The sequence below is a fragment of the Podarcis muralis genome, chromosome 1 (assembly GCF_964188315.1).
Source record: "Podarcis muralis chromosome 1, rPodMur119.hap1.1, whole genome shotgun sequence".
NCBI lineage: Eukaryota > Metazoa > Chordata > Lepidosauria > Squamata > Lacertidae > Podarcis > Podarcis muralis.
Genome location: NC_135655.1, coordinates 67,575,920 through 67,602,271, shown reverse-complemented (window position 1 = coordinate 67,602,271; position 26,352 = coordinate 67,575,920). Strand labels below are relative to the sequence as shown.

Below are 26,352 nucleotides of genomic sequence, written 5' to 3'. Positions count from 1 at the left end.
TTCTGGTACATCTCAATGCCCTTCAACCATTTAGCATAGTCAATGGTCAGGGATGATGGACGTTGTAACCACAGGCCCCCATTCCCCGAGCTACTACAAACCTAATGCATAAGATTGTGCCAAAGGAGTACCAGGTGTAATTTATTTAACATTGTTGCTGTTGTTGTTCAGACTCTGCCATTGGCTCAGAATGAAATTAACAAAAACAATGTTTAAACAATGCAAACAAACAAACAAACAAACAAACAAACAAACCCCCCAGAATCAGGGGATGACTTCAGGGGGGGGTGTTATTGGGTTGTTGTTTTTATTTTGAGTATATATATATATTGTGGTTTTTATGTTGATATTTTCTGTAAACTGCCTTGAAACCTCCAGGTATAGGGCGGTATAATAATAATAATAATAATAATAATAATAATAATAATAATAATACTGTAAATGAGAACAAAACAGGATCAGGGAGTACAACAAACTTCAGCCAGCAAAAACAAAACAAAACAAAAACCAACAAACCTCAGCAATATATTCAACAAACCCAGCGTGACCCAAGAGCTCGCTGAAATAAAATCACCTCAACGTGGCAACACAAAGCCATCAAAAGAGAAAATTCTTTCTGGGAGGAAATTGCAAAGCATTTCTGAAAAGAGCCTCCTCTCCCTGCCCCTCAAAAAATGACAAGAACCCACGGGTATTTCAAATGGTGAGGGGACACAGAGCAGTGTCTTTGAGGGAGATCGTAAACTCTGACTGAGTTCATATTGTAACTTGTTTCTGCACACAGGATGAGTGCTGCAGCAGTGGTGGGGAGGGGTCAACGGCAGCCTGCCTAGGTGCTTCCCCCAATCTGGAGGTGGGTCTATTGGTCTGTAGGCTTTTGATTTATATTGAAATTATAACTTTATATTTTAGGTGACAAAGTCCTATGATAAACAGAATAGGACAAAAAACCAAGAAAAGGGAACATCAAATTAAGAATAACCCATTGCAGTTTGCCTCAGGAAAGGAGGAGACTTCAAATAGCATGCTTGTTCCTTGTTTTGGTCCTCAGGCTGCTTACTTCATGCTCAAGTCAGTTTTAAGAAAATAAACAGCTTCGCAGACATCTACTTCATTACAGACGCGATAATGATGGAACATATGATGCACGGCATCAAAACACAGTGATAAAACCTTCACCAAACACACTTTGTAGGCCATCCCCCCCCCCCCCAGTGTTTTGCAAGAGTCTGGGGAACTTTCTGCTGATACTAAAAGAGCCAGCCAGCTAGGATGTGGCACAAGAGAGAGAGAGAGAAAAATATATCTCCCTAGCATCTCATGAAACGAACCTGTATAGCTCAGCCAACTGCCTTCGTCACTCTTACTGAAATATCCTGAAATGACTAATCCCTACAAAAACACATTTTAAAAAGGTTTTAGAGATTCCACCCCACCACCTCCATCCCAAGCTGAAGCTGATGGCCTGTCTGTGTCCAAGAAGGGCCTTTTCTCTCTAGAGTCTTGTTGAAATATAAGCTTGGATGGGCAACTGCAGTAACCTGGTTGATTTGATTAGCTACTCATTTACTGAAACTGTTATGACTTCAGGAAACAAAGACTTGGTACAGACAACTTCCTTTTTCGCTTCTAGCAGCTCTCGGTAATGATGTTTTGAGCAGCAGAATTCATTTAAGGCTACCATAAATGTCACTGTCATAACTGCATCAGACAGAGCTGAAGGTCAGAGTTGACATTACATCAATGATGGTTTATTTATTATATCACTGTCCGCTTGTTTGGTGTGGTTTTTTTAAAAGTCATTAAAAGGGGTTGCTTTATGTATTCCAAAACAAAAAACAAAAACATTTTGAAATAATCATGATTACTTCCAAGGAGCTACAGAAGCTAAAGCAGTGGCGTAGCGTGGGTTGTCAGCACCCGGGGCAAGGCAAGTAATTTGCGCCCCCTAACCCATGGATTTGCGCCCCCTAACCCTACCCCCTGATGTTGCGCCCGGTGCGGCCGGCCCCCCCTGCACCTCCCACGCTACGCCACTGAGCTAAAGAACTAAACTTACAATAATTTCAGTAAAATCAGATGAAAATTCCGCTGGTGATTGCTATGGTCTACTGTCTGTATACAGAAAGGAAGACTCTACCTAAGCCAAGTTGCTGAGATCTAGAAGCTTGAAAAAGGAACATGTTTCCCCTCTCTGAGCAGCCAAATGCAGCTAGTGAATGCACCTGACTTTATCATGGCCAGTCTGCTTCCACACTAGGCAAACAATGCAGAGACTGCTTTGTGCCTACCACAAGGGTTATGGTGAAGATGCGATTAGTTCCAAAATACTGCTAAGAGGTGACTTGGACCTTCCCCCTCACACATACAACATCTATGCCACAAGCAGTAGTGGGATGTACTCATAGGAAAAGTGCAATACTTCAAATAGCGTGGAAACTGTGGCTTACCGTGGAAAAAGAATGACTGGGTAGCACCAGGATTCATCCATCTGGAGGCAGCCTTAGTCTTCCGCAAGCCCCATCCATGGCTTCCAGTGATGGCTTGTGAGGGGCAGTGGTGGCACTGCACTTAATGGGATGACAATGGGGCAGGGCAAGGTGGCAGCAAGGTCAGGGCGCTTGGCCAGCAGGAGCTTTGCCGGTCAATGCTGAGGACCACAAAGCTCTTTATTTTAAAATAGTTTCATTTAGCTGCATTAGAAACTTCAGCATTCTCCAAAACCTTCAGATGACGTTCAGAAGCAATAGGATGTCAATCAGTGATTGACATCCATCAAAGTTCAAAGGAGGTTGCTGTAACCACCAATCACCTAATCAGTGCTTACGGCAACCTCAGTTGAAGATGTGCTTTCAGCACCCATCAGCTGATTGGTGCTGAGAGCGCACATTCCAAGAGGTTCCTTGTAACCAAAGATCAGCTGATCGACAGCAATAATTGAGCTTCTATGTGGTCTTGGCAGTGGGGAAATGGTCCTAAAGCTGGAGCAAGAATGAAATATCCTGCTTCCCAGTGGTAATGCCACTCAGATATGGTTTCTACCAAAAACTAATTCATTTGTAAAAGTAGGGGATAAGAACAAGCCACATTTGAAATGTTATTTCTTCTTAACCCCATATTTCTATAAAACCTTAGATAACTGTAAAATGATATGCAAATTCACAACAAAATTCTGTATCGCACAGCATTTAAATGGCTACTAGATATATCATGGGTCACATTCACTAACAGGTGATTTAACATTTAGGTCATAGAGCTTGACACAATGTACAGAAACCACAATTAAATTATGTAAAATGTTCATCTGCCAGCTCCAAAATATTTCCCCATATTCCTAGCCTTTGACTTCTCTCTCTCTCTCTCTCTCTCTCTCTCTCTCTCTCTCTCTCTCTCTCTCTCTCTCAAAAGTACTTCTTGTCAACTCCACAACTGAACTTCCAGATGTTCAACCTGATATTATTTAGCTTACTTTAAAAAAGCATGAAAGCAAAAATGAGGGACTGAAGAAATCTCATGAATACATACTAACTGAGAACAGAATTCTTGCACATTGAAGCCAGCTTTGACCTTAGACCACACTAAGCCACAGACCTATTGCAAGACAAGCAATCTTGACTTCTCAAAACCTGAAGGAAGAATGTGCCACGCAGTGCTAGAGTTTAAGCTTCATTTAATTTTGCAAGTTACTTTTTGCTTTTAAAAGTGACAAATAAATGTCATCATCATCATCAGCAGCAGCAGCAGCAAATCCCTGCCTCACATCTGTATGCAACCCTGGTTTCTTCACTACTCCCTCTTTGTATCCAGGATTTTTAGGGCATATGGTAGAGACTCAGAGCAGCCCAAGGAAGCCCCTACAGATTGCTAGGACTTCACACCCATGTTTGTAGCATCCAACAAGGACACTGGAGATGGACTGTAAGGCACAACAGTGGTTTAGTAAGGTACAGGGATGGGTGCAGACTGTGTTAGATGCCTGCCATTCATGTTTCAGCATTTTGCTGCAAGACTTCTTATACTGGAAGTGAATGGCACAAACAACTCCCCAGGTCTGCACCAGACACTTCAATTATTTCTGGAATGACCCTAGAGCTAATAAAAAAGGAACCAGTCCTAGGATGTGTCCTCAAATGCTTCTACTCCCACTATATCTGGACACACGAAAAGCCAGACTGTTTTTCTCCAAGAGAGGAGGGGTTTTGCCCATAATCCCTGGAGGAAAGTCTGCATGAAACAGGTTGTGCACAAACACAAGCATTTTTAACATGCTAATGATAGTTCTTTTCCCACTTGTTTTAGTCACGTAAACTGATGCGGCTTAGCTGTGTATAGTCTTGTTCATAACTGCCTTTTCCAAAATGTGTATCTGCTAAAGCAGTTATGGCTATCATTGTCCTTGGCTATTGGACATGCTGGCTGTCGTTGGAGGTCAACAACATCTGGAGGACCACAGGGCAGCCACTCATGTGCTAAAGTGTCATCTGCTTGCTCATTAGAAAGATAAAGGCGTGGTTTAAATTGGCGACCAAAGTGATGCAAATTAATTTGAAATGCATTTTACCAGAAATGAAACCTCTGTGGTGACTAGTGTCAGCAGCTCAACAGCAACTCAGTGTTTTTTTTACAGCTAAAATATTTTAAAATTTATCTCGTCGCTGTATTTATTTGCATATTGTATGTGTATTCACTCTATATCAGCTCGGAAAATCGGTGAGCATACCACCCACCTTAAAGCAGCAGTGGCTCTTCAGATGTTGTTGGAGCTCCAATTCCCATCAGCTCCAACCAGCATGGCCAATGGTCAGGGATGATGGGATATGGAGTCCAGCAACACCTGGAGGGTCACAAGTTCCCCATTCCTTCCCTGTGCCAGCACTGTCCATTGTTTTATCATCCCAAGGTTTTTTCCTGGTATATGGTTATCCCTTATTTCATAGCAAGTCTATCCTTCCCTGCGGCAGGACTTCCCTTCCTGTTCATTACGTGGAGAATGGATATTGTGCTACAGGGAGTAGCGAGAGTACAGAGCTAAATCTCAGCCACTGCAAAGGCTTTATAGCATTGGGTTGCATGATACAGCAGTCTTATTCACATTGCACTTGGTTTCAAACCAGTTTAGTAAAAACACAAAATGATGCTAACTGTGAAGGAAGCATTTTGCGTGCATGCCTCTGAAATATCATTTAAAATTTCCAATTCGAATTAGCAGTGTGTTTTTCCAGCATCATTACTGGAGATGAAAAAAGAGTTACAGAGTATTCCCAGAAGGTGAAGAAAACTGACTCTCAGGAACTTGTGAAAGACCAAGTAGAGAAATTAGTTATTTGGAGAACCCGTAGGCAAATGCTGGTTAGGGTAATTTCACAGGCGTTTGGAAGGGGAACAATAAACCCTTGATCTGGTTCAACATCCAGTCTGTGCAATGTACAACCTCAGTCAGTGCAACGTATAAGCAAGATAGATGAAGCTGTCTGATGTTTTTGTCTTTGTCATTCATAATTTCGTCAAGTGCAACCCCACCAGTGTGATCAATTTGGAAAGCAGTCAGGAAAAGAAGTCAAATTCCAGCAAAAATGTAAAACACACAGCTTCCCATGGACCATGAAGTCTGAGCAAAATTGACTCAGGATCTCAGCAAGGAAGGCCAGTTTTTTCCCTTCTGGTATACATTTGTTCATGCTTTAGCGAATGTTGTAAGTCTCCACAGTAAATTCAAAAATCATGAAACTGTCAGAAGCAAGAACAACGGAAAAATAAACCTACAGAAATAAAGAGGGATAAAACCCTTTGACAAAAGGCTTGCATATGATTACAGAACCTCCTCAAAAAAGATGTCTTCCTACTTTTTAATAAATATATTGCTAAATCAAATAACTTATTTTATTTGTCAGTCTATGGCCACTCAATAAAACTTCTGAGAACAGCTAACAAATGATGTACAGTATGTATTATTTATACTTTTATAGCATAGTGTATCATACGTTGTAGCTAATCCCACACGTTCTTGGCTGGATAGCTCAGTTGGTTAGAGCATGGGGCTGATAAGGCCAACATGAAGGGCCAGAATAGTGCTAGAACTGGGCTGGTGCAGCACCACTGAAACTTGCAGACATGATCCTATGGAATGTTCCTACAGCAGAAGGTAACATTAAATGCTGGGACCTCTGAGCTCTAAGTATTTGCTGGAGCTGAAAGAGCTTCAATGCCACTTTTACTTAGCAGAAAGTGGAAAAAGTTTCTTAGAAGAAGGATTGCGCATATTAAGAAATGACCTCCAACATTTTACAAATGCTTAAAAGAAATCATGTAATTCAAAAAGTGTAGCAGGGCAAGAGAGGAAATAAATTTCTTTGAATACATACTATTATATTCACATTAGGCTTCTACTGAAAAAGATCAATAAGAAAGGCCCATGCCAACAATTCATGATAAACATAGCCCTATAATCATTCTTTTGTTCAAGAGTGAATAAAGGAGGCACTAATTAATAGACCAGTGATTTTCAACACCATGGCACAAATAATGCTCCCATTACTATAAAAGAGCTAATAAACAGCCTAAGGAGGTATTGTAATAGGGGGAAAACCACTGTCAGATGCAATATGGTTCCTCCCACACGTCCTGCTAAGAGCAACAGCAAGATATCAGATCATTAGTCTCACTAACCTGTGGCGTCATTCCATGGCAGATATACATGATCGGAATATTTTCTGTGTCTGGCCCTTGATCAAGGCACAAATCACTTTTCAGAGAATTCTGCAGCTACAGAGTACAGGCAGTGGAAGAAAAAGAGAGAGGGAAAAGAGAATACATGCTTGTTAAAATAGGACAAGTATTATACTTGATCAAAGTTATATCTTGGCAATAAAATTTTAACTACCTATAGGCAGTAAAACACAAAATTGCTTGAATGTTTAATAATGTGATGCTACAGCATCATCTATAATGCACCATTTACATTCAAGATTACAATTCTCTAAAATCTTTGTAACACTAGGATCCCAACACCACAAGCAAATTTATGATTACTTATTATTGTATTGTTTCTGGGACTGGCTTTTTCTTGGTTACTCTTTAGTGGAGGTCCTAAATGATAAGAAGGAAAAGCCACGACTCTTAGTACTTATGACAGGATAAGTTAAGGATATTTCCTATCCCCTATACATGCCCTCCAGTTCACCAAAAGAGCCACTCAGGGGGAATCAGAGACCCTCCTGAACAAGGTGGATTGTGGGCTGGGGGATGCTAAAGCAGTGAGGAAATTTGCTCAAAAGAACATTTATGAGAGGTAAAGTTCCTCATCCCCTCATCCCAATAGCAATTCCCTGCATTCCATCACGGTTTGTTCAGGAGGGCCCAAGACCAAGGAGACATTCTTTTTGGGGAGAACAGGTGGCTTCCATTACCTCCAAGTTAATTTATCGTAGGATCCAAGCAACCTTGCATGTCATGATTCTATTCTTAAATATATATATATATATAAAGTATCAAATGTGGTGACAGTGATAATAATACAACAAAACAACACCACCACAAACTTTATCCAGTCTGTATAACGTTTACTGTACATGTAACTTGTTAAGATAGAGTTGTACATTTATCCACTCCATGTTTACAGTATATCCTGGCTTTGTCTTGCACATGGCACCTTAGTAGGTTTGTTGTTTTAATGGTTCTAAGTCTATCTCTATTCTAGCTACTATTCTAGTAAATTTGGTTTTATATTTATAAGCCAGTTTGTGGTGTTGTTGTTTTGTTGTATGATTCTATTCTTGGCATATCAATATACGTAAGAAGAGAACATAAGAATAGTCATGTCAGATTATTCCAATGGCATGTCTAATCTATATTGTGATAGGAAGCCCACATGCATGACCTGAGAGTAAACTCCTTTCCTACAGTAGTTCCTCAGAAACTAATATTCAGAGGCATATTGCCTCTGATCCTGGAGACAGTATAAGCCATCATGACTAGCAGTTCTCAATAAACTAATGTTTCATGTCTTTGTCTAATCTCCTTTTAAATACATCTATAAATCTGGTCTGGGAAAGACTCCTCAATGTAACTCCAGGAGTGATCCTGGAATCTGTGGAGACAAGACTGAACTAGATGGGCCATTGAGCTGATCAGGTGAAAGGCAGATTCTCATGTTCCAAAAGGTCTCCGTTTCATGAAAATAATGGAGACAGATAGAAATACCAACATAAATCCTGAACTTTTAAGCCTGTGAATAAATCCCCTAAAAACAATGTGGCTGCATGTATCAACACCAATGAGGGCTTGGTCAAATATGTCAATTTGCAAAGGCTTTTCTGACAAATCTAGAGGACAAATGATTTTAGAAAAGCAATGCACACAGTGTGACAAAAGTACACTTGGAAACTAGATGAACAGCTGCATTCACTACTTATCTTTCCTGTGTCAAGACAATTTCATGTCTTGCACCAGTACCCTTTAGTATTTCAGATTTTTTTCAGAACTTCTTTGAGAAGCCTGGCACAGTTGATACCTTTGCAGGGCTGATCTGAGCTTTTAATTTATGCCTGTCAAATAAATGTTGGATTTATCCAACAAGTGTGTGACAGAAAACTCAGTTATTCCATGGGCTTGTTCTGTTTTTACCTCCGTTTTTATATCCTTGATCACAGAGGCCTTAGGCATCATCCCAAACAATAAGAAACACTCTTTTTATAAAGTGAGAAACCAACTCAGTTTTTATGAGAGTCTGAGTTAACTTTAGATCTCTGGTGTTTAAAAAAGAAACCATCTTGTCAAACATAGAATTATTTTTGCCTGTGGTCATACTGTAAGTTTTTATTTTATTTTTAACTTTCATTAAGTGCACTGCAATTGGACTAACATGTATACATAATTAGGAACAGGCTGTTAACCTGAGAATAAAAATCTATTTTATTAATTTTATTTGGAGGCACTTTCTGACAGCTAGAACACTGCTACCTTTCTCATCTTTTCAATGCTGAGTTTCATGAGAAAATGTACTACGTGGAATACAATGAACCTTAAGTGGGATTTAAATGCACAAATGTCAAATTCATCACGCATTATCTAGCAGAGGAGCTACAAGACTGAGGGACTAGCAATTCTCTTGTTTTAATTTCTGTGCTTTTAATGGGATTGTTTTGGTGCACATTTTAATCATGGCCCTTTATATTTTAATGGTATCGTTTTATTCCATATTTTAATTATGGTGTAGTTTTAATTATTCCTTAGTTTAACAATGTTATACAGTTTGTTTTTATGTTTTGTAAACTGCTCAAAAGCCATCTGGGCATTAAGAAGTATTATATTATTAATAAAAAAAATACAATTTCAGGTGTCCTAGAGATGCATTCCAGTCTGGGGTGCTTCTGGAACCTGCATTGCTCCTGGATTGCCTTGAGCCAATTACAGCTATGAGGGATTTGCTCAAATTCATTTGGTGTACCATCTTTCCTAGAGAAAGCCGATTGGGCCATTGCACACATGACTTGGTCACATCCAGATTTGATGACTACAATGCACTCTACATCGGGCTGAATTTGAAAGGAGTACAGAAAACACTCTTGCAAAAGCCACAATTTTCCAGGGTTTGTATTTCCAAGTCTCTTATTCTAACTTTGTTCAATCTGCTCTGGTTTCTGGGCTCAGCTCAAAATGCTGGCTGTTACAAATGTAGCCCTAAATATTTAGGAAGAGGATATTTGAAGCCCCATCTTCTCTCACATGAATCTGTCCCCAACTCAGTGTTTTTCACTGATAACACTAAGACATGATTTGTTTAGTCAACGTGTGATTTGTTTGAATGTCCGAACACAGCCCAGCAGGCTAACCATGGCTTGTAATAGGTGGTAACAAACCGCAATGTGAAGAATGTATGCATTCTAAATGTCATATCACATTAGCTATTGTTAAATAGCTCTATAAATAACCACTGGCATAGGGCGAGTAAGAACTTCCCTCAGGCGACCCAACAAAGAAGATAACTCTTTCCTTTCTGCCCCTCCACTTGTAGGCTACAGACGACTACGCTCGGTACCTGTGTGGGCAGCAGGTTTCTACTTTAAAAGGACTCAAAACACACCAGAAACAGAGATGATACAGCAGCGCATGCATGTGTGAGGCAGAGTAGCACAATCACACCTATGTCAAACAACAAGCAGCCAAACAGTTAAATAAATGAACCAATAAATGTGGCTGTTATCTGGGAGAATTATTTCCCACAGCTATGAATAATCAAGGTAAATAAGCAGGACTCTTACCACTCCATATGCAACAGTGTCTGAGTACATTCTCATTTCTGGATATACGCTGACAAGGTACCACCTAAAGGTCTTGCACTGGAGCTTTTTCCTCAAGGCTTTCCTCTCAGAAATATCACCGATGTCAATTCCAGAATCCTGTGCACATTGACCAAAAAAACATGTCAGAGATATAAAAGCCATCCTCCTGCTCTCTGGCAGTTTGTGTTACAATTCTCCGTGCTCTTTTGTACAGTTCAGTGAAGGGGTGTGTGTGTGGAAGAACACAGGGATGTGCACTGAAACATGATTAGCATACTTTAGCTGCCTAAAATAAATAGGTATTTCATACAAAATCTGAGGTATTTGTGTCAGTGTGTTTAAACATAAAAGACACCATCATTTGGGGGCCTGATCCAGCATATTTCACATTCAGTGGGTTAATTCTCACTGACTTCAATGGATTTTGAATCAAGTTCCACAGTAATAATGTCATTGCTGCATGTATGTCATTGAAGCAATTCTAAGATTCAAAAACAAGTGGTATATATAAAAGCAAGTTGTCCTGGAAACCACTTTTCTACCGGCAAAGGTATGGTGTATTTCAAAGATTCCATTGTCGGGCAAATGTGGATGTTTGGCTTTCGTATTTCTCTGCAACAATTAGAAACCCTGCCCACCTTTTTCTGTTTGTTGAATGCTCTCCCCAGGGAGGCTCGCTTGCTGCCTACATTACATATCCTTAGGCATCAGGCAAAAACATTCCTCTTCTCCCAGCCCTTTGGCTAATTAAGCAATCTATGGCCCTTTAAACTCTGTGTCTGTGAGGGGTATTGTTTTTCTTGGTTACTATCTTTCATATTTTTATATTGTGAACTGCCCTGTGGTCCTCGGATGATGGGCGGCATAGAAATTTAATTAACCGCAACAACAACAATGATTTCAGTTGCCATTTTTGTTGAAGAAATTTGCAAAACCTTTCCCCCCTCCCCTTTTCATTGCATTTTATAGCTAAGCCTTGGCTGGTGTAACACAGTTTTGTGGAGTTCAAGATACACGAGTTTCATAAAGAGCCTGTAAGTGGAGATCAATAATTTATCTCATTATAGCTATGCGGTAGAGATTTCTAGAGAGGCATCTAAATGCAAATTCAGGACCAGTCTTTGACAGGAAGTAAAATGAGACATTCTTACTGTAGATTATGTCGTCACACACAGCTCAAAATACTCAAACAAAATAAAGAATAAATAAACTTTACATTAAAATATTTATTATCAGGTAGGTTAGGAAATGAGCCTTGTTCAGGCAATAAATACCTGCAGTCCTCATAACCTGCAGGGAAAGGGATCATTGTCACACACACCCTCCACCTTTCTCATGCTGATAGTGACTTGAAAAAGACCTGGCACTGCACAAGGATGCTTGCCCCATGGGTCCAGTGTTGATGGGACCACAGGCACACATGCAACAGGGAAAGGGGGCTAGGGAAGAAGAGGGTTAGCCTATAGCAGGCTTCCAGGCTCCAGTATGCTTAAGAGATTGAAGGTCCCTCAAGATGTCCTTTTTCAAGTGCATTCATGATTATTTGTGCCCATGGTGATTTTGAAGAGGTCACATGTGATCGCACCCTCAGTACTGTTTGTGCCTGCTAAAGTTTTGTGCTGGTTGCAAAGATTCCATTTCCAACCAGCGCATATTCCGTAACTTCCTTTTGAAATCCTGTAACCTTTTACACCACAAATGCTCTGGCTTCTTTTTGTCCCATTTTTTTTGCTCCTCCAGACAGCAGTAATGTAGTGACATTAGGGGAGCACCGCACAACAATAAATCCACCAGTAATGCAGTATTAGTGTGTCAAGAGTATGTTGCAGAAAATACTTGCGGGACCACGAGAATTTTATGTCTACACTGAATTTGGGTGTCTGCATGATGGCTGGTTTATGTAGCCTTAAATTATTTGGAGACACAGAAGCATTTCACACTGGTATATAGAAATAATTATTTTATAAGGAATAAATATGAATTGATATACGTATGTAATAAATCCACGTTTCAGTTCTCACCTAATTAATAGTATTTGGGGATAAAGATGTTTTACAATGAAGCAATAGCCTGCCTGGCATGTTGTGTTAAGCTAGCTCCTGTATTTGAATAACACATTGTTGTTTGTTGCAGAGAGTTAAGTGTGTGTGTGTGTGTGTGATTGTGTGTGCATCTGTACTTTTTGCATGCACACAAAAGCTCATACCAATAACAAACTTAGTTGGTCTCTAAGGTGCTGCTGGAAGGAATTTCTTTATCTTGTTTCGACTATGGCAGACCAACACGGCTACCTACCTATAATACAGGGCTGTCCAACTTCCAAGAGACTGTGATCTACAAGCTCTATAAAAAAATAAACAACTGGCAGTGATCTACCTATTGGATTGACCAGAGTTGTTGAGCTTTTTTTTGGGGGGGGGGGGATCCCGCAGTCGACCAGGATTACTTGTTGGACAGCCCTGGTATAATACATTTTTGAACATTCTTTTCACAAAAATATGGGGAATTGGAAAATATTGTGATCGTATCAGTGTTCATTCATGACCCACCTCTTGAGGAATATTCCACGCCATATAAACATGGCTTTTAAATTCATCCATCCAGACTTCAGCCACTCGGAGTGCATTTCTTCGGACATGAGTAGTGAGGTCTTCTGTATACGGCTTATGAGCTCGTTCAATGTGGGCAATCCTAGAGCAAGGAAGAACTTCAACGCTGCCACCACACTGCCATACCTAGAAACAAATAAATTGGCCAGTTTAGTGAATTCCATTATATCCAAAATGTCAATATTTTCAGCCTATTGTTGGATTTCAAAATTTACAAGGAAATATTTGAGGTTTATAATCTGCTACAGTCCTTTAAGTGTGAAAAGTGTACTATGACTATGCACCTCTTCAGTGCTTCAGTTGAATTATAAACCTAAATCTAACTCTGATAGTCACTGGGAAACTCAAGCCAAAGTCTATGTGAGTACCTTTGTAGACTTCCACACATACAACTATAGTGGACAAGTAACTGCATCCTTTTTCAGCTATTTAATCTTACCCTATGTCACTTTACTTGGAAGTAAGAAGCAGTGAGTTTGCTTATGATTGCAGCCAATGCCATCCTTACAAAGGCAAGATGCCCACATACTCAGTTCTGTGAATTTTTGCACCATATGCTTGTGACTAAGTGTCTTCTGCAAGAACAAAATGCTTTTCGAATGAAATCAGAAACGTGGGAGCCACATTTACGTGATGAAGCTGAACAAAAGGAACCACAACTTGCAGTGAAAACACTAGGGCATTTGTGTTAAGATGACCTAAACTGTACCGAGTAAAAGACTGGAGTAAATTTATTATTTATTTGAAAGAATATTGTAAACACTTAACACTAACAGGACTGGCTTAAAGGTTTGTCAGTTAAAAATAGAAACTTATTTACAATGATAAGGAATCTTAAAGTAAAAGGAAAGGTAGATGGGGGGAATGAGAAATGCGGATGAAATTATAATTGGAAGTTAGAATGTCAGTTGGGAGGGATGAGGGGGAAGTCGTCGACTAGAGAGAGTCAGAATATAGGTAATTTAAAGATATGTACAGTGGTACCTCGGGATGCGAACGGGATCCGTTCCGGAGCCCCGTTCACATCCAGAAGCAAACGTAACTGGCGACGGCATGTCTGCGCACGCACGCATCGCTTTTCGCAGCTTCTGCGCATGACGTCATTTTGAGCGTCTGTGAATGCGCAAGCAGCGAAACCCGGAGTTCAACTCGAACACGCTCAACATGAAGCATATTCAACCCAAGGTATGCCTGTATAATCACACGGTGTTTTATTTTAAATGAAAATGCTAATAAATATTATAATAAATAAAAAATGAATGAACTGTACCGAGTAAATAAAACCAATACAGAAGACCCTCTTCTAGGACAAAGAGAAACAAAAGAGGGCACCTTTCCACAGTGCTCTCCTGCAAGGTAATGCAGTCTGGTCTCTCGTCCCATCTCTATTGAGAATAGGTGACAGGCTATCTGAATACTGCATTCTGAAACAGAGCCTTGAGTTTTCCAGGCTTGTCCACCCACTATTCATATTCTATATCAGAAAAGCATTCTGTTTAGAGATCTATTTTATACATTTAGGCCTTTTGGCTTGAACACTCATTTAGGCATTTGGCAGCATCCGAGGCTAGGAGAATGTGGCATGTATTCAGGATGTTTACAAGGCCTATTTTTTTGGGCAGTTGCCTAATTACATCCAGCATATGCTGGGAGACAAGAAAGAGCTTTGCTATTCATGCTTACAAGACGACAATTGCTCCCCCACCCCCTAGAAATCTGCAGTGCCCTCAAAACAAGGACTCGGGCTTGCTTTGGTCTCAAGGGCATCAAACCTCTACACAAATAAGTAAGAAGCAATCACCAGTAGTATAAATGTATGTAGAATAATAATGAAAAAGATCCCACCATTTGTTTTGTACCAGAAAGAGAATAAATAATAATTGAGAAAACTTCTGAATGTCATCCAAATTGTGCCCGGAATTTGGAATTCCAAATTACCTGGTCTTGCTTTCAAAGTGGAGATAATGCATTAGGAATCACCATCTACCATTCTGCTTTGTTCTGTTTTTAAAGAATGCTCTCAGTTTTGTGCAGAGTGTGGTGTGCTGCAGCTTTCTGTTGCTTAACTTCATTCCATAATTTCCTCACTGTTTGCTGATGCACATGAACACACTGATAATGAAACTAATTACTTAGGCAGGTGGTGGGTTCTGCCTTGCTGGCAATGCACTCCTATGGGAGTTTACTCAGAAATAAATTCTGCTGTTTTCAGTGGGGCTCATTCCCAAGTATGTTTAGTATTACAGCTTGGAGGTCTTCAAGCAGAGGTTGGAATGGACAGACAACTGTTGGGGGAAGATGCTCTAGCTCTGAGATTCCTGCAATGAGCAGGGAGTTAGACCAGAAGGCTAGAAAGCTAACTCAATGATTCTATGATTTTGAAGGCCAGAAAAAGGCAATCTTGATTGATTATGCTGATGGTTGCAACAATATTCTTTTTGTGTGGCTTTTTATCGACGTGTGTGTACCTTGATAAAACACTGCCACTGCCACACATGGACACACACACGAGCCAGATGTGAGCACACACTACAAATCAGGAAATGTATCATGAGGACATGTCAGAGTGATTAACAAAGGATTCCAGCAGAGTAAAAGAAGCTGGTAGAGGTAAGAAGGCTTCCTTCCAAAAAAAGGTCTGGTTCAAATGAAGAGAATGAAAAGGAACACAAACTTTGGCCAAATAAAAAGTACATGCAGACCATAAGGGAAGCTTAAAAAGAATTTGAGGAACATATTTCTAGTTTCAAACATTATCGGCTCTGCTCTGGAAACAAAGCCTGCAACACAGACTAAATTCAAGGCTGAGTTTGACAGACAGGATTTTGTAATTGTCCCTCTTTTGGGGGGCAGTATTTTATCAACACACTTCGCTTGTTGGCAACTTGGAGTGGCCAAGTAATACAAATGAACTGAAGGAATAAAAATCTGTGGCAAATGGAACATTTCATAGTTCTGGAATTAGTTTTAGAAATTCTCCTAGTTTACCAGGTTTCAAGAAGAAAGGAGCTCTGGACAGAGCAAACACATTGAGGGGAAAATGTGGAACTGAATTGAAGAAATTGACTCTTCTGTATAAATATATATCCTATGTCATAATATGATACATATTGGAAAATTTGGTTTTAAGATAACCAATAAACAGTATTTTTTACTGTAGAAACACCATACTTTTAAACAGCTTTGCTATATCTGTTCTGAAAAAATAGACAATCTTCATTTTTACAGTCACCAACTAATTGCAGCTTGGGAGATATGACAGTAGAGGTTTTCTTTTCCCCTGCCCTTCCTACAACCCTGTTGGTCTTTCATTAGTGAATTAGATTACTCTTTTATTTTGTCAGGCCATTCGCAAGGGGGGTGGGGTCAGGCAGGTATAGCACATGCTGCCTGAGAATTATGTTGCCACTAAAGCACAGATGATGCCTTAAAGACCAACAAAGTGCAAAGCTCAACTATGGCATGAGACTAAAAGGGGAAAAAGAGCTTTACATTTAAAAACAACTGAACATTTTAATGAGTTAGAAACAGGAGGTGACATTTAAGATGCTCCTTCACAGTCTCTTTGATTTCATTATTAATTCCGTAATTTAACTACAAAATGAAGCTGCATATGGTTTTTTTTAAACACACACACACCCCAGCCTGATTGAACACATGCTTTAATATGGTTTGTAAACAGCAATTATCCAGTTTCTGAGTAAACTCCAATTAATCAAACCTATTGGTCTTCCCTTTCTTGTCTAAACACTGTCAGTCTTTGTTCTATTTCTGAAGTCTTATTAATTACACTGCTTCAAGGAGCGTGAATTCACTTAAAATCTTAAATGTTAAGCAGGAGCTGTCAAGACAAGGGCTGATAGAAGAAGCTGCTTGTGCAGAGCTGATTCAAAACCCAATCTAATTACTTATAAGGGGAAATGTCCCAGCCTCTGTTGAAAATGTGATGAATGTTTTACAAATATTGGCCTAAATGCATCCGGCGTGCTGAAAAAAATTAGAAGTAAATGCTTAGGGCTTTTCCATTCTAAAGGGGAAACATTGTCCTTCTGTTATATTTAACTTACATGATGAAAAGTTTAAAATAGCTATACATGATGTGTATACTAAAACAGCTTCTATTAGATTTTGAGTGTAGTACAGCATAGTGACTTAAGGATTATCAGCCAACGAATCATGAGCTCATCAAGCAGCCTTGGCCTTGGTCAAGTCACTAGCCTCCCTTGTAATATGGTGATATCTACATGGCTGTACCTTACAAAAGAGTTATAAGGATGATTAATACAGGAGGAAAGAGCCCAAAGTATGCCAAAAGTCCCCGGCTCAATTCCAGGCATGTGTAGTTTATAGAAGTAGCAGGACAGGGAAAGATCATTGCATGAAACCCTGGAGAGCAGCTGCAAGTCAAGCACATCAGGACTTGGGCTGGATTGGCCAATAACACAACTTCATTTATACCCCAACTCTCCTCCAAGGAGCTCACGGTGGTGTGCAGTTCTCCCTCCTCCATTCCATCCTTGCAACAACCCTGTGACGTAGGTCAGACTGAGAGGCTGTGACTGGCCCAAGGTCACACACTGAGCTTCATGGTCACATGGGGACTAGAACCCTAGTCTCCCAGGTCCTAGTCCTACACCACACGGCTGAAAACGTCAAGTTCTCTGAAAGGATAGAGTGGGAATTAAAGATGAATGTAAATATTAGTGGAGCCACTAGTGTGGGCACTGTCAGCATTAGCTACCAATAGGTAAAGTATGCTCAGCTGTGCTCATCTTGGCTTACACTGGGAGAAACATTGCAGTACTGTCCCCCCCCCCCCCATGCACATATTTTCTAAATTAGAAAATCCATCTGGGTTAGGCAGAGACTGGAGCAGGTGCTGCCCACTGAAATCTACCCTAACAAGTGTACCCTGTGAAGGACAGGCTATTATTATATATTATTATATATATTATATTATATATATTATATTATATATATTATATTATATATATTATATTATATATATTATATTATATATATTATATTATATATATTATATATATTATTGTATATATTATATTATATTATTATAAATATTGCTGTTGTATTCGCTGTTTTAGTACAGTATTTGCTATTGCAACATAAATTTTGATTGCACACTATCCTGAAATCCAAACAGGATGGAAGGTGGTATATAAATGTTTAGGAAAATATTCCTAAGTAAAATCTATTTCTAAGTATTTGGAATTCAGTGCCCTTTTATCAAGCTACACTGACTTCTGTAACAGAAACAAACAACTTTCAGACCATTTGTTTTGATCTTTAAAACCCATTAATAATCTTACAGTCATAATCAATTACTGAATAGATGCCAGCAAGACATCCTTAGTAAAAAAGGAACTTACGGGAACAAGCTGTTTAATATTACATCCTTTCTGCCCCTCCTACTTTTAGCTAATTGCTTCATTATGTACTTTTCACATTGCGTTTGTTCTGAAGGGATTAATTTTGCGCTTTGCTTCATGAGCCATAAAGCTTCTAACATGCATGGTTAAACTACGTATGTTGTGGGCTTGGGGTGTTGCTGCTCATAATTGTAGTAAATTCCACCATGGACTATGTTACTAAGCAATAACACATTTCAAAGGTCACTAAAGGCACAAAGCGTCACTCAATTGTTTTACATTACATCCATCTTCCCACAAGACACAGAAGAATAATGGATACTTAAGTCATTCTATTGCCAAGTATATGTCAAAAGGAGGAAGCAGGTGACCACAACTGCTCATTTTTTTCATATTGGTTTCTGGCCTCCTAAGTGTCCCCCTCACCCCCTGGGTGCTCTGTTGTGTCAGCAATCTTCTGGTAGTGACAAATACAGCTCCTTGTGGCTGGCCTTAGTAATGAATCACAGAGTAAGAGGCACAATTTTAAAGGAGAGGGCACAGGACACCTCTGCACCGCCAAACATTCAAGCAAATGGGCACACACTCAGTTGTTATGTGGAAAACAAAACTTCCATTTTCAAATTGTTTCTCTTGCCTCTGCTAATTTTATCCAAAAATTGGCCACCATAAGAACAAATGAAGCCAGGTATGCCACCTTTTGTCTGCAACTGGCAATACAAGTGGCCCATATCTGTTGATAAGAAGCTAAACAGAAAACCCCAAAGACACAGCAGGGACACACTGAGGCTGGCGAAATGAACAGTTGGCAATTTTAGTACTGTCAGTAGAGTATGTCAACCTTGGCTTAAGAAACTTCAGGACAATAGTCTTCCGTGCTTTTAAATACAGGAGTAACCTTTAGTTCGATTTGCAGCAGGGACTCATCTTTTAAAGCATTTTTTTGCCATTTATGCCCATTGTTTCCCCTTCCTTCTTGGTATGCTTCTCTTCTCTTAAAAACCCTTTAATGACTGCAACAAATTGAAGTTAGGGCGATGTGACCTCTTGCAGGTTAGGGCCTATTCACTGATGATCAATGACAGAGCATACTAAAGGAGGCACTATGGCATGTCAAAGAGAAAAAGAAGTGTTTGATGGCGGGGAAGAACGCTACAAACCTCTTGGAATATTAAGCAGTTAGGTGATGCCATGTTCAGCTATATTCCTAGTTTATCTAGGAAATGGTCTCATCAACAGTTTGCTGCATGTATTTCCTAGTTAAATGGTTACAAAACCTATTCTGCCTGCCCACAGTGTCATCTATGACCCCTGGGTAACATGCTTTTCATGAAAAGGGATAAAGGTTGAGCCCCAGGGTATGGATTGAGGGCACACGAGTCCACTAACTTGCTGAAGATAAGCAAGTCTGGGTCTGCTCGGTGCTTGAATGGGTCATGTGCATGTTGCATTGGGCTCAATGGTGGAAGAAAGGCAGAATATAGATGTAAGAAGAAGAAAAAGGTTGTATGTTATCTCCAACACTTGTTTCTCTGGCTATAATACTCAAAGCAGAAATTTCCTTCAATAAAGCAGCAGTGCACTAGTTCAGCATGTGCAAATGAAATGGCCAAAATACTGAGAGTGGCCATTGTGGGTCAAAGCGAGTTTTGCACCAGGTATCTATTGGTGTTGTGTTGATCATCTTTTCTTTTCTGTGGGACTTGTAAATCACATGCGTGCTTCCTCTAAAATAGAGTGATCATAAGGATGATTCAAAGTGCAACCGGTAATGCTGCCTATATGTACAATTATACATGCTGCAGCTGCAGGAAGACTGCTGAGGCATTTGCAGAGAAAAGGGAAGAGGAGAAAATTATGTCACTGGAGGTGTGACAGAGACCAATGGAATGAGCCACAACCTTATGCAGGCCGAGATACAGTTGGAAATACAGCGATATAAAGGGAAACAATACTGCTCCATTTTCAAAATAGGTTTGTTTCTTGGCAAAGTGACAATAATCTTGAAATCACATCCCCCAAGTACTACAGGCAGGAGCACCCACAACGTTCTGTATATAAAGGGCTTTTGCAATTATTCTGCTCGTATAAAGAACATACTGTATATCTTACTTCAGCTAAATCCAAAGTAATGTTTGGACAAGTCAACCAAACTACATAGGGCTGCCATTTTTTCTTTAAGAGTCAAAATTATGCAGGTGAAACTGTTCCCCCTTCATCAGCATGCCAGGTAAAAAGTCTTCTGCTCATTTATCCTGTAACTGTTATAGACCTATGAACTGGTGTCAAAAGGTAGACAGCGTTATTTGTGAAACAGCTGTGCCAGGGAGGTGATTAATGCCTCCCTAGAAGAGGGGATGGTCCCTGCCTGCTTGAAGGAGTCAGCAGTAAAAGCAGTCCTCAAGAAACCCTCCCTGGTTTTGGAAAATCTAAGTAACAATGGGCCATTTGACAACATCCTCTTCTTTGGGAAAGTTCTTGAGTGGGTGATCATGAACCAGATCCACACACTCTAGATCCACACACTCTAGGAGGTAACTGATTTTCCAGATCCATTTCAGTTGGGGCTCAGGCCCAGTTTTGGCACAGAAACTGCTTTAGTTGCCCTGTATGATTACCTCTGCTGGGAGAAAAACAGGGGAAATGTGTCCCTGTTAATTCTCCTCAACCTCCCAGCAGCTTTCCGTACCATCAACCATTATATCTTTCTGGAGCGGCTGTCTGAGTTAGGGGTGGGTGGCACTGCTTTGGGTGGCACTGCTTTGCGGTGGTTCTGGCCCTACTTGGTGGGTCATTTTCAGAGGGTATTTGGGAGGACGCCACCTCATCCCCACATACTGGAAACAAGACCAGGCATAGGCAAACTCAGCCCTCCAGATGTTTTGGGACTACAACTCCCATCACCCCTGACCACTGGTCTTGTTAGCTAGGGATGATGGGAGTTGTAGCCCCAAAGCATCTGGAGGGCCGAGTTCGCCTATGCCTGAACAAGATGTATGAAGAAGAAATATCCCATCCTTTCTTAATGGAAAAGGCATTGGTTACCAAGATCATTTTCAAGTCCTCTACAAATGGAGCTCATTTACTGGGCAGGGAACAAGACCCTGTTGTGCAAGTAATAATTTATAGGTGACAGGGCTGCTGTTATTGTTTTGCTTAAATATCTGATTATTTATTTATATAAGCAGTGTTTTGCAGCATACTTTCTTTCCATTAAATTCTACTTAAGATCCTGGTATGCTGCTTTTCTTTGACATACTAAAACTTGCACACAACTAATTTTATGGTTATTTGAATTCTCTTGTTTGCATGTTTAGAGGCCAACGATAACCTCATTTTCATAAACTAGAAATAACAGTAATCAAAGCTGTCTACAACGTGTGCTATAATTATGCAATCATAAATAATATATTTGATGCATACATCATACATTAATTATTATTCATAAATGCTCCAAGCTATTGATGCCATAAGTCTGCAAAATGTTTTGTAAAGACAAATATCATTTGCGTAGCATGGAAAAATTATAGCGCAGGAGGCTGTTTTCTGCACTGCGACTACAAATTGCTTCAACACACTGCTACACAGTACAAGAGAAATTCAGAACTCAAATGCTGTTAAAACAATTCAGTGGAAGAAAAATATATCTAGTGACATGGTAGAGAGGGATGATTTTGCAGATGATCTTCCTCAGGGGAAAAAATATCTGATTCCTTTACCTTCTCCCTACAAGTGATGAGGACTGATACTGAACCTTCACACCCAGCTCAGCCACTAGGGAGTCTTGTTCTCCTTCAGACCATATTGTACAGCTATGAGTGGCTTTAAGTTTTTAGTAGAATGTACACATGTAAAATCCAATGTGCAATTAGCTCAAACTGTAAGGCTAATTCTCAGATTTCGGGGTGGGGGCATTGAGCTCATTGGGCTCATGAGTACTGGATTTTATGTGGATATGCTCTAATCAAGCTCTGGATCCATGGGAGCCCATGGTGAGGTAGATTAATTCAGTTCCCCATCACATGCAGGGAGAATGCTCATCACCCACCACAATGTTTCACAAAGTTATACCTTTCTGCCACCCTGATCTTAAAACAGTTGCATCAATGGCTGCACTACAGAAGCTGTGCCATGTATTTTGTGACACTGCATAGAAAGCAATGTTATTGTTTGCAGAGGGGCACAGCAAATGGAGATCATGAGGCTGCATTACCCAAGCAATCCAGAATCTAGTGTTGAGCTTTTGCCAGGGCTTGGTCTGAGCACTCATGAGCTTTGTTTGAGCACACAGCCTTGCCATCTGTTTCCTTGTACCCCTCGGGAAGTATTGAGCCTTGCCTTGGGCATGAGAAGCTATAGGTAGAGGCAACATCAAGGTGAGCAAGGCCTTGTTTGCCCTGATTGCAGCAAGTCCCTACTACAAGCTTCTTTAGATCTTTAAAGAAGCAAGATCTGTGGGCTTTTCTAAAGTGATTATGCTTGTGACTAATTCATCAACCATCACAAAAAACCCATACTGAATAATGATGATTACAGACTATGCTACTTATAATTAGTTGCATACTTATAATCAGGGCCATTGCAATTGGCACAATAGTTTCCAAACTTTTTACCAGTGAGGCCATGGAGTGACTTTTTTTCTTTGTTGACAACCTATCAGGCAATCTCATGTCTAGCTCCCAGTGTCACTATTCCTTTAGCTCCTTACACTGAATCGTTAGGTCACAGACACTGTTGGCAGTCTGGTGCCTGCCTTGAGAAGTTTTTGTGCTTTGCACTGGTGGAATCTGACCCGTCATCTTGAATAAATGACATAAAATATGAGCATAGCCGACAACAAAAAATGCCTTTAGCAATGATACCCTACGCTGAGAACAACCTAGGCAGAGTGTTTGGGGTTTTAAAGACCAACACATGGGTGAAACTGGCAAAGAGATAATTTACCTCAGATAAACCACAAGCACAATCCCAACAATACTTATGAAGCAATAAATGCAATCAATTTTTATTGTGTTTAGTAGCCACTTATGCATCAGATTGTCATACACCTGTAATTTGTCTAGCTCTGAAGACTGTCTTAAAGAACACCTCTTTTTAAACAGTCTGTAGACTCCAGGAAGCATTATTCCATGTCATTAAAAAAAGACACATACATGCCATGGATGGTTAATGAGACTATTTCAAGATATTATTCTAGGTGGCATTTGCCAACTGCTAAATTTTAAAAGACCCACGCCTGCTAGTGAAGGGATTTTCAAGTGAATGGAAATTCTTTAATGTATTCCAGGAATGTACTATCACCCAGAAACTCTAAATGATGTGTTTAGGGCCCTATCTTTACTAATTGGCTACCTGCTCAGTTTCAGATCTCCTGTTTTGTTATTTATGGAACATCAGATATAATATTAAATCATGGTGTTGTTTCTCAGTGCTCATTAATTTTGGTACATCATGATCTAACTACTTGGGTGGCAACTATTTTCCTGGAACACCATTTTGGGATAGGAGTGAGAAATTCAAACTAACTCATTGAAATCAGTCTGCTGTTGTCCCAAATGTTACTTTCTCCACCCTCTTCAGTCCAAGGGTGAGGAAACTCCCCCACCCCCGCTGTTATGAGTTGCAGGTCACTTTTTGGTGGAGACAGAGGTGATGTTGAGCAGCAGCTATAGAGTCAAAGCCAAAAGTGTTCTTTCTTAACTAATATGGAATGAAGATAGCCCTATTTCAATTCTCATCAAGGTTATCTCAAATTAGAATTCCCACTTCCATGCAATTTCTGATTCTGTTCTTACTAAGAAGTAAGCACCACAAGGCTGGAAGTGGTGATTGTCAAATATCTTTACAGAGGGTTTTACAAGGCAAGAAAAATAAGGAGGATGTAGGAAGGAAGGAACTCTGATGGGAAAGAAGGATGGGGCATCTTCAGGAAATTCGGCCAAATCAGTGGACCACAGAATGGCCACCTGTTCTTTAGCCTTTAAGGATAGCAATGTAGGCTCTGTTTGACCCAGGTGTCTCCAGTTCCTGGTCTCTAATATAAATGCATCTTAAAATTATTTTCCTAGCATTTACTACATTTATATACCACCTTTTCCTGCAAGGAGCTGAAGGTGGTGTGTACTGCAGTTCAAATCCCCTCTCAGCTCACATTTATCCTCACAACAATACCTAACGGTAGGTTAGGCTGAGAGATGGTGATCAGGCTAAGGTCATTCAGTGGGCCGAGTGGGGATTTGAACCCTAGTCTCCCAGGTCATGGGTCCAACACTCTAACCATTACACCACCCTGGCCCACACTTGGACCTTTTTCACACATGAATTGGAATAATGCCCTTTCCTCATGAGAAACAAAGAAGGAAGAAAAACTTTGCTAAGGAAAAAGATGGCAATATACATCTGCATTATCTAGCATCTCTGATGTTATGCTTCTTTTTAACAGTCACCTTATAAATATTCATCAATCCTGGTATTTAGATTAGTCCTGAATTATGAAGTGTTGGTGGCACACTGCTAAAATTTTCTGTTCAATACAGAGTCGAAATTTTGTTTTGATGCAGCTGCAATTTTTTTTTGGTCAGGCTAGATGTTAGATAACATATGCTACACCACTGCACACCGTTGTGCTTTAAAGATGAAAGTATTTTTATGTAGGTCAGGTTGGGCTTCTCTGGAGAGAGCAAGAAAAAAAATGTTGGGAAATGAAAGCAATATTGGGTTTTATTTAAGTGATCCAGCACACCCCAAAATTTCAATTACACAAAGGCTTGAGCTTTTCTCTAGCCCTGTCCATCAATGTGATCTTCAGCCGTTAACTTTGGCATAGGATAAGCCGAGCTAACTGGCTAGCATATTACTTGAGAGCTTTGGGGCCATATTCTGTCATGCAAATTATTAGGAAAGCCTCATGGGTAGATGTTGATCAAACTCCTTGCCAGTGTAAAGAAACTGGAAGTCAGTCAGCTCAAAATCAAAGCACTATCTATCTTCAAGCACAGTGCACAAGTTCAAGCAGAGAAACCAGCTTATAGGGGTGGTCTCATGACTCCCAACCCTCTAGTAGGAGCTACAGAGGAAGCTCCCATCTCTTGTCTGTAATGTAACACGGTGAGGAACTTGCCCTTTCTTCTGATGCAGTAATGCTTTATCTTTGACAAGTGAGAGGAAAAAGTTGAAACGGGAGAGAGTGAAATGAAAGCATCTGTAGTACATTTTGTAGCCTCAATGTTGTACTTGAAGTAGTTTTCTTTACCACTTATTTATAAATATTTCTCTTTGCCTTTATAATAGGGCCTGCGATCCAGAGAGTGTAAGCCATGCTGGATACCATTCCAGTCCAGAGACTATTCTGAAGTTATGGTGTTCAAAGTATACTTTGGGTAGAGCTGAGCCGAGCATTCTGAAATTTTCTTTTTGTTGGGCAGATAGGGGAGAAATGACCTTCCCTGGGGGGGAAAAAGTCGAGGTGGGGAACATAAATTTAAGGTAATAAAATGAGTCCTGGTGGATGCAGCCAAAGGCCCATGCAGTCTGTTCACCCAGAGGCCTACAAAAAGTTTGAAAGCAGGACATGAGACTAGTATTTGGGGAGAAAGTGCTGCCTCTAATACTACCTAGCATTATGAAGGTTTTTCATTGTCTCTACTACTACCGCTACCCCTATGTTACTCACAACTTCCCACCAGCCACATTTCCTGGAATGCCTTGCAAGTAAAAACACAGCATGTCACATTGTGTGGCTCCCAAGACATTTCTGGAAGTGAATGGCTGCTAAATGTCTGAGCATTTGCCTCTGGTGTGGGACGTATCACGTCCTTCTGGATTGTGGCTACACCATGCATGCTCTGTGCCAATGACCTAAAAAGCCACAGAAGGCAAATAAGAGCTGTGTGCTGTTAAGCTGTGCATGGCATAGTTCATAAATCTATTTTTGTAAAGTGGCTCAAACCAATCCAGCTGTCTTCCTTAGGATACTTTCACTTGCTCTAAAAATCAGCTGGCCCTCTAAAAAACCAATAGTATTACATTTTTTGGAAGGAGTTAGAGAGACTGAAATGAGAAACATAAATCACATAG

At 40.2% G+C, this 26,352-nt stretch overlaps 1 protein-coding gene across 1 annotated transcript in view; it reads right to left on the bottom strand.

Annotated features, from left to right (window-relative positions):
- GALNT18 (polypeptide N-acetylgalactosaminyltransferase 18) overlaps positions 1-26,352 on the bottom strand; it is a 264,677-nt gene that overhangs the window by 38,404 nt on the left and 199,921 nt on the right. Inside the window, exons 7-9 of the mRNA XM_028731253.2 lie at positions 12,830-13,015; positions 10,260-10,397; positions 6,667-6,762 (exon numbers count right to left, since the gene is read on the bottom strand). Coding sequence (XP_028587086.1) covers positions 6,667-6,762; positions 10,260-10,397; positions 12,830-13,015 — 420 coding nt within the window. The remainder of the gene's footprint in view (positions 1-6,666; positions 6,763-10,259; positions 10,398-12,829; positions 13,016-26,352) is intronic.